This window comes from Phyllobates terribilis, unplaced genomic scaffold, assembly GCF_046119375.1.
Source record: "Phyllobates terribilis strain yellow unplaced genomic scaffold, ASM4611937v1 Scaffold_5__5_contigs__length_657084704, whole genome shotgun sequence".
NCBI classification, from domain to species: Eukaryota; Metazoa; Chordata; class Amphibia; order Anura; family Dendrobatidae; genus Phyllobates; species Phyllobates terribilis.
In genome coordinates this window covers 497,035,386-497,052,339 of record NW_027362765.1, presented here as the reverse complement: position 1 = coordinate 497,052,339, position 16,954 = coordinate 497,035,386, and the positions used below count along the sequence as shown (strand labels likewise).

The window sequence follows — 16,954 nt, the reverse complement described above, 5'->3', positions numbered from 1 at the left end:
GCCTCAGTAGGTAAATACTAAAGATTCTATTGGTTGACACTATAAGAATTACTCTAGCCAGTGAAAAACACACAGTATCAATCATACTATATAATACTGTTGTGCTAACAAATTGCCTATTGGAAATGACTGCTTTTTGATGGTTTCTGTTTACCACTGTAGAATTGTGATAAATATAACTGAGCGTTCTTCCCCTTTCCTGACATACTTCCTCTTTCGAACTAAGACATTTATGTGTCAGTTCTGAATCAGTAGGGCTGGTTGTGGGCACAGAGCAGAGGACCCACGAGCCTCAATATCTCCATTAATCCCTTTCTTCTCTGTCTCAGTAGCAGTCATAATGTAGTTCCTTCCTATATTTCAGTTTCACATCTTTTAGTTACTTGTATTTAGCAAATAAAATCTAGAAGCTCACTAGTTCATGACTATGAGTAACAATTTCAGTAACGTCATTTTTTTTTTTCACAAATCGATAGTACATGTTAAAATAAGAAACTTTGTAAATATCTCATCTTCTTTCTCCTCCAAGACTCATCTTTCATGGGTAAAATCTGTCTTCAGTGAATACAGATTTTCCCATTACTAAGATAGTGGTGACAGTAGGTGCTGATAATATTCTATGCAAGAGAGGAGGGAGGATTTAGAGGCAGACACACACATTATCTAAAGGGGTTTTCCAAGAATGTGGTAAAATGGCCCTGTCTTGTAATTCAAACTGCAGAAAATCCTAGTCATGTGTCAAGGATTGCAGTCTGAAGAAACACTGCTTCTGAGACCTGTGTCTCAACTGTCAGAGGAACTGTATCATAATTATACATACCAGTGAACTGCTGGACAGGGGCTGTGACAGGAGAAGAAATAAATCTAAATCCTCAGCTGGCTGCAAGGACTAAGGGTAGAGGAAAAAAAATCCTTTGTGCTCAGTCAGCCAAGGAGAAGATTTTCTTCTGAAGTCACAGCCCTCAGAGATAAGGAGTGCTTATGATACGACTCTTCTGTTGAAACACAAGTGTCCAGAGCAGCAATTTGTGCTGACACGTGACCAGGATGTGTTGCCATTCAAATTATGTGGAGGGGCTGTTTACATTCTTGGAGAACCCCTTTAAGGACCTCACACACCTCAGATAACTGTAGGCCAAAACACTGTTTGACCGACTGATATCTCTCCCAACTCCTTTATACACAGGAACACTCTTTACAAAAGAATCGGCTATTAAAATTCTGCAGAGTGGATCCTTCTCTCCTCCAACATCATCTGTGGAGGGACAGTTGGGAGGGGGGGGGGGGGGGGCAATAAACATTAGACTGTCAGACGATCTTGCCAGCATTGTTGAATTCTGCTGATTTTAAATAAATGTGTATGGGGACTTTTTAAAGAGGTTGTCACACATTTGCAAGTCATTACGTATCCACAGACTAGGTGATAAGTGTCTGGTCTGTGGGGGTTCACAGTTGGAACCAAAGCTGGTCACAAACTGACCACACTGCCCTTTCTTCCTTTATTTGGTTCTATGGATTTTTTTAATGTTTTTTGTCTTTCCTAGTTGTGTTTAAAAATGATTTATTAATAAAGTTGTTACATTATTTGTAAAAGGATTTCTTAGCACTTTATTATATTTGATTTGGCAGTATTTATAGGATTATGTATTATTTGTTGGTACCCCCAATATTTAATTCAATTTGGTTGCTTTGAAGATGAGTTTACATTTCCAGTTTTTGCTAATAATTTTTGTGGAGACTAAGCTTTAGGCCACGGCCCCACTATCAGTATTTGGTCAGTATTCGGTCAGTATTTTCTCTCAGGAGTGGGAGCCAAAACCAGGAGTGGGTGATAAATGCAGAATTGGTGACTTGTTTCTATTATACCTTTTCTCTGATTGCTCCTCACCTGGTTTTGGCTCCCACTCCTGAGATAAAATACTGACTGAATACTGACCAAATACTGATAGTGGGGCCGTGGTCTAAAGGAGAACCTACACTATATTAGGCAGACTTTAATGTTCTGGCTATCTTCTATTTTTTACACACACTTAAAAATACACATAAATAAACTAACAATTAAACATATTTACATTTTCACCCCTTAGTCGCCATCTTGTCATATATATGAACTCCATGGTGTGGTCCTTTCCCATGATTTCTCCATTGCATAGTACATCCAGCTGAAAAATAAAAGTGATTGCACGTAGTGTAAGTATGGCACATTTCTCACTCATCTGGGATCATTACAATTCTCATCTTAAATAGTTCCCCAAATCTTCCCTTTCCTTTGATACCACTTTCCTGTAGGATAAAGAATAACATGTATATTCAGTAAAGTGCTTGGATGAGAAAGATGAGGCTCCTAGCAAATAAGGGTGACGACCCCATGCTGCCATTATTCGTTTCTGCAGGGGTGATAACTCACACAGGAATATGGGCAGTCGCTGGGACCACTGCTTGGGCTGGTCACACTTGTGTTGTGGCTTGCGTTATCAGCAGAAGTCATGATGCTTTGTTGGGTCCATGGTAAGACAGATACCACCAGTGACAGACGGATCCCAGTCACTTAAAACGGGATGTTTCAGGGTTAGTGTTGAGCATTCCGATACTGAAATATCGGGTATCAACCGATATTCGCGGTATCGGAGTTCCAATACTAAGTTCCGATACTTTTAGAATATCGAATACCGGAATCGGAAATTCCCATAATGCCTGCGCTCTGCAGTGTCTCTGAAGGATGACAAGCTGGATGGCAGCGCTCAGCTTACTGTACTTGTCATTTAGTGTTAAAGGATTTATTAAAAAAAAATAATAGTGTTTTCATGCACCGTCTCTTTAAAAAAGCCGGCCGGCAATTCAGCAGCGGTACCCGACAATTTATAACAGAAAGAATAGAGCATCACACATAGATTAGATAGATAGAAACATGTCAGTCACATATATAATAAGTACAGCGACAGGGTTGATTACTGAACTTGTCATTTAGTGTTAAAATAAAGGATTTATTAAAAAAAAAAAAAATTTACGTGGGGTTCCCCATAATTTTAGTCTCTAGCGGAGGTTAAGCAGATGGCTGGGGCAGATGTTTCAAGCCTGGGAAGGGAGTAATACCCACGGAGCTTGCCATGCTACTAATATCAGCCCCCAGCTGAATACCTAGCCTTTACTGACCCCCCAAAAAATGACGTGGGGTCCCCCCTATTTTAATAGCTAGCAAAGGCTAGGCAGACAGCTGGGGGCTGATATTAATAGCCCAGGAAGGGTGCCATGAATATTGGCCCCCTCCTAGGCTAGAAACACCAGCCGTCAGCTGTCCCAGAAATGGCGCATCCATAGGATGCGCCAATTCTGGCACTTAGCCTCGCTCTTCCCACTGCCCTGTAGCGGTGGCAGTGGGGTAATAGGGCTGGGGTTGATGTCAGCTTATAATGCCAGCTGACATCAAGCCCAGGTTAGTAATGGAGAGGCGTCTATAAGACGCCCCCATTACTAACCCCATAGTCAAAGTTAAAAAAAACAACACAAACACCCAGAATAAAGTCCTTTAATTGAAATAAACACACAATTTTTTAATGTTCTAAATTAAACCATACTTACCGTCGCGCCCATTCCAGCTGAAGCCAATGTCTTCTGCAATAAAAGTAAAATGTCTTCAGCCTGTCATCTCAATGCCATCCCAGCGTGGGAGAATTCTCCTGCTCAAGCGCTGAGCGCAGGAGAATTCTCCCACGCTGTCAGTGACGTGCATGAGGTGAGCCGAGTTCATTGGACATGACCTCGGCTCATCTTTATGCCGTCACAGCCAGACACTGAGGAGCGCAAGCATGCCTGCCCTTCTCAGTGTCTGCGGGATGACAGGCTGGATGGCAGCTTTCGGCTGTGGTCCAGCCTGTCATGTGAATGTAGCAGAGCTGGAGCCGTTGTGGGAACCATGGAAAGGTAAGGATGATGTTGGTTTATTATTTTACTTTTATTGCAGGAGATCGTTGGCTTCAGCTGGAATGGGCGTGATGGTAAGTATGGTTTAATTTAGAACAATAAAGAATTGTGGCTTTATTTCAATTAAAGGACTTTATTCTGGGTGTTTGTGTTGTTTTTTTTAACTTTGACTATGGGGTTAGTAATGGGGGTGTCTTATAGACGCCTCTCCATTACTAACCTGGGCTTGATGTCAGCTGGCATTATAAGCTGACATCAACCCCAGCCCTATTACCCCACTGCCACCGCTACAGGGCAGTGGGAAGAGCGAGGCTAAGTGCCAGAATTGGCACATCCTATGGATGCGCCATTTCTGGGGCGGCTGACGGCTGGTGTTTCTAGCCTCGGAGGGGGCCAATATTCATGGCACCCTTCCTAGGCTATTAATATCAGCCCCCAGCTGTCTGACTAGCCTTTGCTAGCTATTAACATAGGGAGACCCCACGTTATTCTTTTTGGGGTCCCCCATTTTAATAGCTAGTAAAGGCTAGGTATTCAGCTGGGGGCTGATATTAGTAGCCTGGGAAGCTCCGTGGGTATTACCCCCTTCCCAGGCTTGAAACATCTGCCCTAGACGTCCGCTTAACCTCCGCTAGAGACTAAAATTACGGGGAACTCCACGCCAATTTTTTTTTTTAATAAATCCTTTATTTTAACACTAAATGACAAGTACATTAATCAACACTATCACTGTACTTCTTATATATGTGACTGACATGTTTCTATGTATCTAATCTATGTGTGATGCTCTATTCTTTCTGTTATAAATTGTCGGGTACCGGTGCTGAATTGCCGGCCGGATTTTTTAAAGAGACGGTGCATGAAAACACTGTTATTTTTTTTAATAAATCCTTTAACACTAAATGACAAGTACATTAATCAACACTATCACTGTACTTCTTATATATGTGACTGACATGTTTCTATCCATCTAATCTATGTGTGAAGTTCTATTCTTTCTGTTATAAATTGTCGGGTACCGGTGCTGAATTGCCGGCCGGATTTTTTAAAGAGACGGTGCATGAAAACACTGTTATTTTTTTTTAATAAAACCTTTAACAGTAAATGACAAGTACAGTAAGCAACACTATCACTGTACTTCTTATATATGTGACTGACATGTTTCTATCTATCTAATCTATGTGTGATGTTCTATTCTTTCTGTTCTAAATTGTCCGGTGTATGCCGCTGCTGAATTGCCGGCTTTTCATGTAATACATTCTACATTATTCTTAGTTGTTTTCCTTCATGTAGAATTAACCTACAAGGAAAGAAAGGGTTTATTTTTATTCCGATATTTGTGTCCCATTGACTTGCATTGGTTTCCGGTATCGGAATCGGCGATATCCAATATTTTTTGGGTATTGGTCCGATCCAATCCGATCCGATATTTCCCGATATCGGAAGGTATCGCTCAACACTAGTCAGGGTGTATCGTTTTGACCAGAAGATTAGCACTACATACCTTATCAAAGCTGAAAGTCTGCAGCAAAGCTTCAAATTAAAATGTGAACAGAGCCTACATTAGGCAGATTTTCCATTCAGTGGCTAGGGAAAGAGGATCTGGTGGCTCACGCTGTCGTAGTCTCCGCCAGTCTTTCAGTGGCCAGGGAAAGCTGATCTGGTGACTCATGATGTCGTAGTCTCCGAAGTCTTTCAGTGGCCAGAGAAATCGGATCTGGTGGCCCATGCTGTCGTAGTCTCCGCCAGTCTTTCAGTGGCCAGAGAAAGCTGATCTGGTGGCTCATGCTGTAGTAGTCTCTGCCAGTCTTTCAGTGGCCACGGAAAGCGGATCTGGTGGCTCATGCTGTCGTCATCTCCTCCAGTCTTTCAGTGGCCAGAGAAAGCTGATCTGGTGGCTCATGCTGTAGTAGTCTCTGCCAGTCTTTCAGTGGCCACGGAAAGTGGATTTGGTGGCTCATGCTGTTGTAGTCTCTGCTAGTCTTTCAATGGCCAGGGAAAGCGGATCTGGTGGCTCATGCTGTCGTAATCACCGCCAGTCTTCCAGTGGCCAGGGAAAGTGGATCTGGTAGCTCATGCTGTCGTAGTCTTTGCCAGTCTTTCAGTGGCCACAGAAAGAGGATCTGGTGGCTCATGCTGTCGTCGTCTCCACCAGTCTTTCAGTGGCCAGGGAAAGCGGATCTGGTGGCTCATGTTGTCGTAGTCTCTGCCAGTCTTGTTGACTTGTTGTCAATGCATAAGTGGCAGCTTCATCCAATAAATGGCCTCTTGTGCCAGTTTGCCCCCCTCACCACAGAGGTCAGTGATTGGTCACTATGCAGAGACCACCGCAGAGGCAGCGCAGGCGCGGTGGGGGATTTACTAAGTGAGCAATGTTTTTTTTCCCTTTCTCATATTTCCTGCCATCAGTTCCATTTTTTTTTAAAATTCCCAGAAACCCCCTTTAATTTACAACTATTACTGATCTACACCACAAAGCTTGTCTGTACAAATAGGAGAAGACAGAGGCTCCAAGATCTGCGTCTGCCAACCGTCTTTGTTTCTGAGACAAGAACTGTGCTGTGTACTGAAACTTGATGCCCCTGAGACATCACCTAAAAACAGACAGTGGGTAGGCATACCTGCCAAATCTCCTAAATGCCAGACATTAGGTAAAGATGTAAGAAGTGGGTGTAAATGGTTATGTTCCATATAAATGGCACTTTTTGTTATTGAAAAATACATTTATTTTAGTGCGTTCGTATATAACCTGAAGGCTAAATCTGCCGTCTGATGTGCCTACATAGCGGTGTAGTTCTGTCACCTACTGCTTGTTTTCACTAAATAATTTTCGGCTGCTTCAAGCAAAGATCAGGTGTCACTACAGCCTCGTATAAGGATAATAATGGACCTGCTGTGCCCATTGTGCTGTCAGTAACTCGAGATACCAAGAACCCCACAAACAAGTTTGGGCTTTGCAGTGGAGAACGGACGGACAGAGGTTCTGGTGTCAAAGGGAACATATTGTGCTTTAGGCTACATCCAGAATGAGAAAACGATCTGTTAACGCAGCGTGAATATGAAGATTTCTTTGTATATCAGTGAGCTGAAGTAAGGTTCAGTAAATAGGGAAAGCGGTAGAATAAAGTCTCTATTTATGATGTCTAAATTATATCAATGGACACAGCAGAAGATTTCCCAATGTTCCGGCAGTCACCACCATCCTTCTACTCTCTCCACTGACAGTACATAACAATGTTAGGCCGCTCCTGCGTTCTGCTGATGGTTATGGGACGCTGATGTTCCTATGGCCGCTGTGCTCCCTTATACTAAATGCTTCTGATTATAAAAGTGAAGGCTTGGACAATGAAAATAAAGGTTCACTTGTGATGACTCTCAAAGTTGTCGCGCTTATCACTTGGTGTTTGTGCGGCACCCACTAAGCCCCTTCTGGGACTGTACCTTAAACCTGGGTGCACAACCTGCAGCCCAGGGCCCAATGTGCTGACCCCATATATCTGGATGCTCATCTGTGTATGGCGACTCACATGTAGCTTTCATGTAAGGCTTGGACAAAAATTATTTGTGCAGTGTGATTCCCCTATATTTTGGGACAATGGCATCCTTTGACCCGTTTAGCACTCTAGGAAAAAGTATATGTCCTAAAGGTGGCCATGCATGTATGTGGTTCTCTCCATTGCAGTTTACAGGGGATGTGAAATATTAGACTAATGCCACAATCTACAATGGAAAGGGTCATGAATGTACTCTTATTTTCTTAAGTGCTGATTAGGGGTAAAGGGACCCCGATTCTCCTGATAGTTGGAGTACTTGCACCTATCAGACGTTTATGCCATTAGGCTGATCCACCATAAGGCTGCGTTCACACATTGTGAGTGCATTTTGGGAAATCATTGCAAAAACAATGCGTTCTTACCGCAGTGAAAAATATCACAGCAAAAGCAGCGCCTTTATAATACAAGCACAGAAAAATGTTCAAGAAAAGCACTGCAGCCGAAATGTGTCCATGGTGTATGAACACAGCCGAATTGTCGTGGGAGATATTAATACCCCTGTACATTTTGTTGTGACCTTTATGAGTGGCTCAATATGGTTATGTGGCCCTCGGACCAGAAAGGGTTGCGCACCCCTGCCCTAAAGCCTCTGTAATATGTCACCCTTCTTACCTCATATGTACTTGGTAGCTTTAATTTTAAGCTTAAAAACTTTTTAATAGTCCCAACTGTTATACGTGTGGAACAGCGGATGAATTTCTTCATCAGTCCCTGCAAGAAAAAACAAAGCAAATTAATAAATAGTTAAATGTGATCACAAGGGACCCTGCAAAGTTGGGGTAAGTGGGGTAATATTACCCTGTGCCCCTCTGCTGTAGATCTACAATGCTATGCTCCAATCGTCTTGCGACAACACGGTGGATCCAGTGCCGGGGGTGTAAAAGGAGGGGTTAATATTATAGTATGCACCCCTGTAACATATCAAACGTAGTCTCTTGGCTACTTTAAGATATGGCGGCTGTGCATCCACAGTGAGTGTACATGCACACATCAGAATGGTCAGGCTGCATCCAGTCAATGGAGAAAGACTGGTTAATAAATCATTTCTTCACACAGTAAATCTATTTAGAGCCTGTTCACACTTTGACCTTGTTGAAAGACGGGCACTAGGGTAAAATAACAACCACACAACAGTATATATCTTTCCTTTGTTACGTCTCAAACTTCTTTGTTAAACAAGAGCAATCACTGACATGTTAGTTTTAGTATTTAAATTCCCCAAAAAAGAACAATTCTTAGAACTCTGCATTATGCCACATCTCAGTTATTCCTCCTGTAAATTCATGTTGTAGAATAGATTTACAGTCATGGCCAAAAGTGTTTAAATTGTTCCAGAAAATGAAGTATTTCTCCCAGAAAATTATTGCAATTGCACATGTTTTGCTATATACGTTTATTTCCTTTGTGTGTATTGGAACAAAAAAAAAACAGAAAAGAAAGGTAAATTGGACATAATTTCACAAAAAAAAATAAAAAAATGGGCCGGACAATATTGTTGGCACCTTTCCAAAATTGTGAGTAAACAACTTTGTTTCAAGCATGTGATGCTCGCTCAAACTCACTGGTGGCAAGTAACAGGTGTGGGCAAGGTAAAAAGGGGAGAAGTTGACTAAATCTTTGCATTGCGTGTGTGCCACACTAAGCATAGAGAACAGGAAGAGGAGAAGAGAACTGTCTGAGGACTTGAGAACCAAAATTATTGAACAATATCAACAATCTCAAGGTTACAAGTCCATCTCCAGAGATTTTGATGTTCCTTTGTCCACGGTGCACAACTTAAGCAAGTTTACAACCCATGGCACTGTAGTTAATCTCCCTGGACGTGAAAGGCTGCAATGCAGGATAGTCCGGATGGTGGATAATCAGTCCCAATCAAGTTCCAAAGACATTCAATCTGTCCTGCAGGCTCAGGGTGCTATCAGTGTCTGTGCTGTCTGTCGACATTTGTATGAAATTAAATGCTATGGCAGGAGACCCAGGAGGACCCCACTGCTGATACAGAGACATAAAAAAGCTAGACTTCAGTTTGCAAAAATGTACGTGACTAAGCCAAAATCCTTCTGGGAAAGCGTCTTGTGGAGAGATGAGACAAAGATAGAGCTTTTTGGAAAAGCACAACATTGTGTTGTTCTAATACACACAAAAGGAAATAAACGTATATAACAAAACGTGTAATTGCAATAATTTTCTGGGAGAAATACTTTATTTTTCCGGAACAATTTCAAGAATGACAACACTTTTGCAATGACTGTATATATATATTGGTAGATCGACTCACTCAGCTGCTCAAAGTGGTAGTCACAGGAACGCTTTCCATTTAAGTTTTCAGCTGTTTTTTTAAAAATGTACTGCATAAACCAGTCCAAAATCAGGTAAACATATACGGCCCTTCTGGCATAACGGGAAAAACAAAATAGCATACAGTACAGTCTGTGTGGCTATGAGGTTTGCCCCCTCAGGGAAAAAAACAAAGTTCAGCTCTCTTTAACACAAGCACAGCTCAGGAGATCTCATTTCCAGAGACACCAAACTCTGAATGAGTCCAATAGCTCCACATTTGCCTTCTAGACCCCACCCTGGGGTGGAGATATGATGAACAGCCTCCCACCCACTCTTTAGCTGTTCACCAAAAAACCCAGCCCTATTATGGCTGATTAACCCCTCTCAGCACATAACATGCTAGAGCATACTTCTGGGTTCATATCACTGGGGCTAACATCCTCAGTGACACATATCTCCCCCCCAGTTTTTTACCAGTGACCTTCTCACAATATTATATATATATATATATTTTACACAAATAGATATACATTCACTGCTCAAAAAAATAAAGGGAACACTTAACAGAATATAACTAAGTAAATCAAACTTCTGTGAAATCAAACTGTCCACTTAGGAAGCAACACTGATTGACAATCAATTTCACATGCTGTTGTGCAAATGGAATAGACAATAGATGGAAATTATTGGCAATTATCAAGATACACTCAATAAAGGAGTGGTTCTGCAGGTGGGGGCCACAGACCACATCTCAGTACCAATGCTTTCTGGCTGATGTTTTGGTCACTTTTGAATATTGGTTGTGCTTTCACACTCGTGGTAGCATGAGACGGATTCTACAACCCACAGAAGTTGCTCAGGTAGTGCAGCTCATCCAGGATGGCACATCAATGTGAGCTGTGCGAAGGTTTGCTGTGTCTTTCAGCGTAGTGACCAGAGGCTGGAGGCGCTACCAGGAGACAGGTCAGTACACCAGGAGACATGGAGGGGGCCGTAGGAGGGCAACAACCCAGCAGCAGGACCACTACCTCTGCCTTTGTGCAAGGAGAAACAGGAGGAACACTGCCAGAGCCCTGTAAAATGACCTCCAGCAGGCCACAAATGTGCATGTGTCTGCACAAACGGTTAGAAAAAGACTCCATGAGGGTGGTATGAGGGCCCAACGTCCACAGATGGGGGTTGTGATCACAGTTCAACACTGGGCAGGACGCTTGGCATTTGCCACAGAACACCAGGATTGGCAACGTCGCCACTGGCACCCTGTGCTCTTCACAGATGAAAGCAGGTTCACACTGAGTAAATGTGACAGACGTGACAGAGTCTGGAGACGCCGTGGAGAGCGATCTGCGGCCTGCAACATCCTTCAGCATGACCGGTTTTGCAGTGGGTCAGTAATGGTGTGGGGTGGCATTCCTTTGGAGGGCCGCACAGCCCTCCATGTGCTCGCCAGAGGTAGCCAGGCTGACATTAGGTACCGAGATGAGATCCTCAGACCCCTTGTGAGACCATATGCTGGTGCGGTTGGCCCTGGGTTCCTCCTAATGCAGGACAATGCCAGACCTCATGTGGCTGGAGTGTGTCAGCAGTTCCTACAAGATGAAGGCATTGAAGCTATGGACTGGCCCGCCCGTTCCCCAGACCTGAATCCGATTGAGCACACCTGGGACATCATGTCTCGCTCCATCCACTGCCCAGGCGTTGTAGGGAGGTCATACAGGCACGTGGAGGCCACACACAATACTGAGCCTCATTTTGACTTGTTTTAAGGACATTACATCAAAGTTGGATGAGCCTGTAGTGTGTTTTTCCTCTTTAATTTTGGGGGTGACTCCAAATCCAGGCCTCCATTGGTTAATAAATTTGATTTCCATTGATGAATTTTGTGTGATTTTGTTCTCAGCACATTCAACTTTGTACACAACAAAGTATTCAATGAGAATATTTCATTCATACAGATCAAGGATGTGTTATTTGAGTGTTCCCTTTATTTTTTGAGAAGTATATATATATATCCATGCTGATAGAAAATAATCTATGCACAGTACTTCCTGCCTTTCTCTATTTGTAATCTGCCACGCTGTAACCTTCCTCATTCATTCACACATTACTGAGAAGTGTTGTCCCATCGGAAAACAACCCTTAAATATGCATCCCGAAGGGTGACCAGCTGATCATCCGTGGTTCCACTCCCAGTAGGTAGTACTACATGGCGACCATTTAGATGGCTACAAGGATGGTTGGGTGTGAGTGGGTTGTCTTGAAAGGATGGTGTTCCATGAGACAATGCTTTTAAAGAGGTCCTGTCACTTGATGTAAATATGTGATATATTCTTTAACCAGCCCTACATGCCACTCTTCTGAATTCGGCGTTATTTTTCTTTTGTTCCTGAGTCTCTTCGTTCCTGAGATATGGCCCCATCTTCTCTGTATAAAACTTTAACTTTGTTAGCCAAAGGGGCGTGCCATAGAAAAGAGAAGATGGGGCTATATCTCAGGAATGGAGAGGCGCAGGAACAAAAAAATAAAGAATGCCAGATTCAAGAGAACAGCGGCATTTACATCCGGTACACAAATTACATATTTCTGGCAAGTGATGGGTCTTCTTTATAAAGTAATCACAGGAGCTACCTGATACATTAGTCAGTTTAGAAAAAGACTCTCTCTAATGGTATTTTCTTGTACCATACGACATCGGTATTTCCTGTAATAACCTGTATATGTCTCAGTCTTCAGCTGTGTGTGATAACCCTGCACATAAACCCACCAGTGCAATCAAGGCGTACCTTCACTATGCTGTCACCAGACTGGCCATTATTACGCAGACAGTCCAGACAGATGGCGATCTGCGGGTCGCTTCTGTGGTAGTCTTTGTTTTCATCATTTTCCTCATCATCGTCCTTAAATCTTTTATTATGTGGAAGCCCGTCTGTATAAAAGAAACATATGTATCACAAGCCGATATAAGTGTACATCTAATGGAATCTGAACTGATGATTGCAGAGAGCCATATTCATATCTTGTCAGCGAGGTCATCAATGCTGTATTCAAACTCCTAAAGGAAACCATAACCCCGTAATATCTTTATCACCGGATCCATAGATTGACAGATCCCATGGGATCTGCACTGGAGTTTCCATTACTACTAAATGCTTTGCCATTCTTAGTGATCCCTCCGCCAAATAGCTGTAAAATAAATGATCTTGTATACACAGTTAATTGTTTTATTATTCCATGTATATAAAAAAATAATAAGTCGCACATTAATGTCTTCAATGAAACAGAAAAAAATAAAGAGCCACCCAGTGTCATTTCCACAGTCCCGCATCTTTGGAAGCAGGATGATTTCAGTTATTTCCATATTAGCGTGGCACTAAATCCACCTACTAAACAACTGGTGTTTTTTCCTAAAAGAGAAGGCGGCTTCTGATGCCACGTTCAATGTTTCAGTTACACATGGGAAAATATTTCCAAAGTGGCATAAATACCCAAATACAAGGATGCAGAATACTGGCATAGGGGATGAGTTTATCTTTAGGAGTAAAATCCCAAAAAGAAGAAAAAAAATGGTGTGTGATTTCCTAACAGCAAGCACAGATCTTGAAAATTCTAAGCAAAAACAATATTAGAATAAAGTTATAAAAATTAAAACCTGCATCTGTCAGCCACTGAATTGTACTAAATACTTGCTTACAAATTACCCTGCAGGTTACAGCTAATCTGGGGGGGGGGGGGGGGGTGTCCCAACATCATCAGAAGACCCCTTTACCAAAAGATATTGTCTGAAGAGAATAATTTCCTTTAAGAAGAGTCAATCAGTCTCAGTAAACACTTGACAGTGCCGTAAAAAAAGCCATGGCCATCCAGGCAAAGAATGGCATCTGATATCCACCAGCTGGTGTTAGCGGGAGGCTCAGTTCTGGCTTACAGAGAGGTCCTGGGTGGGGACCCTACTACATGATGCCCATATGTGTATCAAAGGGGTGGTCATCATGAGAAGGTATCTTGTTTTTTCCACCAGCTCCTGACATGACTAATCTTCAAGAAATCTAAAAGGAATCCTGCTAGAGCTTGGTCTTCTCCATGTTTGTCACACAAGGGTGATGCTCAGGGAGTTAATAATGGAAGACACCCCCGTATTTCTTTAGCAATCAGAGCAGCATGAAAAACATATCTCTACATCTATTGTCCTCAGTAAGAACATGTCCTATGTTTTCCTGGAGGAATCCATCTCCTATTCCTGAGCACTAACGTTTAACCCTCTGGATCACAAATTGAATTGGATCAAATTGAAAAATTGAAGCAAGTTTTAACCTTTATGACGAACCATTTTTTTTCACTTCGTTCATTGTCACATTCCAGGAGCCAAAATTGTTTTATTTTTCTTTATCAAAACAGCCATGCGAGGACTTGTTCTTTTTTTCTGAGTAGTTATATTTGTCAGTGGCATGTTTTGGAGGCACATATATATCTTTATGGGGAGGAATAAGAAGAATACAGTAATTCTGCTGTTTTTGTGTCTTAAACTTTACGCTGTAAGTATCATCACAACAGGACATACAGTTATGTTCAATTCAGAAAGGGGTAAAGGTCTCCTCCCTCTATCCGTCCTACCTACAAGTTCCCCTGTCGGCCATGTGTATTTGCTCATTTTGTCTTGCCTGAGGCCCCGTCTAATAGGCTGCTTATCAGCAAAAATCTGGCAGGTACTAATACACTATGTGCAGAATTATTAGGCAAATGAGTATTTTGCTCACATGATACTTTTTATACATGTTGTCCTACTCCAAGCTGCATAGGCTTGAGAGCCAACTACCAATTAAGTAAATCTGGTGATGTGCATCTCTGTAATGAGGAGGGGTGTTGACTAATGACATCAACACCCTATATAAGGTGTTCTTAATTATTAGGCAACTTCCTTTCCTTTGGCAAAATGGGTCAGAAGAGAGATTTGACGGGCTCTGAAAAGTCCAAAATTGTGAGATGTCTTGCAGAGGGATGCCGCAGTCTTGAAATTTCCAAACTTTTGAAGCGTGATCACCGAACAATCAAGCGTTTCATGGCAAATAGCCAATAGGGTCGCAAGAAGCGTGTTGGCCAAAAAAGGCGCAAAATAACTGCCCATGAATTGAGGAAAATCAAGCGTGAAGCTGCCAAGATGCCATTCACCACCAGTTTTGCCTTATTTCAGAGCTGCAACGTTACTGGAGTATCAAAAAGCACAAGGTGTGCGATACTCAGGGACATGGCCAAGGTAAGGAAGGCTGAAAAACGACCATCTTTGAACAAGAAATATAAGATAAAACATCAAGAATGGGCCAAGAAATATCTTAAGACTGATTTTTCAAAGGTTTTATGGACTGATGAAATGAGAGTGACTCTTGATGGGCCAGATGGATGGGCCAGAGGCTGGATCAATAAAGGGCAGAGAGCTCCACTCCGACTCAGACGCCAGGAAGGTGGAGGTGGGGTACTGGTATGGGCTGGTATCATCAAAGATGAACTTGTGGAACCTTTTCGGGTTGAGGATGGAGTGAAGCTCAACTCCCAGACCTACTGCCAGTTTCTGGAAGACAACTTCTTCAAGCAGTGGTACAGGATGAAGTCAGTATCGTTCAAGAAAAACATGATTTTCATGCAGGACAATGCTCCATCACATGAATCCAACTACTCCACAGCGTGGCTGGCCAGTAAAGGTCTAAAAGAAGAAAAAATAATGACATGGCCCCCTTGCTCACCTGATCTGAACCCCATAGAGAACCTGTGGTCCATCATAAAATGTGAGATCTACAGGGAGGGAAAAACAGTACACCTCTCGGAACAGTGTCTGGGAGGCTGTGGTGGCTGCTGCACGCAATGTTGATCGAAAACAGATCAAGCAACTGACAATCTATGGATGGAAGGCTGTTGAGATTCATCATAAAGAAAGGTGGCTATATTGATCACTAATTTTTTTGTTTTTTGTTTTTGCATGTCAGAAATGTTTATTTCTAAATTTTGTGCACTGATATTGGTTTACCTGGTGAAAATAAACAAGTGAGATGGGATTAGATTTGGTTTTTATTAAGTTGCCTAATAATTCTGCACAGTAATAGTTACCTGCACAAACAGATATCCTCCTAAGATAGCCAAATCTAAAAAAAAAACCACTCCAACTTACAAAAATATTAAGCTTGGATATTTATGAGTCTTTTGGGTTGATTGAGAACATAGTTGTTGATCAATAATAAAAATAATCCTCTAAAATACAACTTGCCTAATAATTCTGCACACAGTGTATACTGCAATACAAGAATCAGTCAAGTCCAAACTTACATTTATATTATTAATAATAACAATAATATGTTTAAAATAAAAAAGGTAATAAAATCAGTTTTACATTACATTTTATATATAGCAAAAATAGTGAAAAAATGAGACATCAGAAAATTAAGTATACTGTACAAGGCCACAATTTATAAAAGCTAAACAATGATTTATGTACTCCCCAAAAACAGATCATTGCTCTCTGAATTCAACCAAAAATGCTGCAATTGTGTAAAAGTACTGAAAAAGTAATAACAAAAGAATAAAACAAAATGTAATCTTTACCTTACAATGAATGGTTAAAAATAAATAAAACAAAAACGGTGACTCCATTTCTCTAATAGGGAACTCCAAATTCACTCTGTACAGCAAATAAAGCACCTATCATCAGGGCAAAGCAGTTTTTCGCTTATTCTATTTCCTCAGCTCTTTTGGGTATTCTGTTTCTATTTTTTTTGATGGATGTAAAAAAAAAAAACAGAATACTCAAGGGCAGAGCAGGAATAAAATTAGTGCAATAACTGGCCACTTTTGACTTGATGACAGGTCCTCTTTAAGTTAAAAGAAAAATGTCTGCTTGTCTGTACCACCAGGGGGAGCGCACAAGCTTACTGTAGACGGTGGTACTACTGACTTCGGTCTATCAGTATGCAGTGAGCTCCTACGCTCCCTCTAGTGGTGGCCGCTGGGAGACATAATCTAAGTTAATATTAGTGATTTGGACTCCTGTTTCAGGAAAACAGAGAGCTGGATGCAATAAATATATTCTACAATGGATCAGCAATCAATTCAAGCTGATAACTAACACATTGGAGGAAGCAACCAAGCACATATCTATGGTATCTGACATTGGCATTGTCCCTGAGGGTCAGTATGTGCTGTTTGTCATAATAATA

The 16,954-nt window shown here is 41.8% G+C and overlaps 1 protein-coding gene across 7 annotated transcripts in view; it reads right to left on the bottom strand.

Moving 5' to 3' along the window:
- PCGF5 (polycomb group ring finger 5) overlaps positions 1–16,954 on the bottom strand; it is a 118,357-nt gene that overhangs the window by 12,756 nt on the left and 88,647 nt on the right. For all 7 annotated transcript variants that reach the window (XM_073685549.1, XM_073685554.1, XM_073685555.1 and 4 more), the window contains 3 exons: positions 12,539–12,681; positions 8,088–8,186; positions 2,073–2,162 (listed from right to left, as the gene is read on the bottom strand). In XM_073685549.1, the coding sequence (XP_073541650.1) occupies positions 2,073–2,162; positions 8,088–8,186; positions 12,539–12,681 (332 nt within the window). The remainder of the gene's footprint in view (positions 1–2,072; positions 2,163–8,087; positions 8,187–12,538; positions 12,682–16,954) is intronic.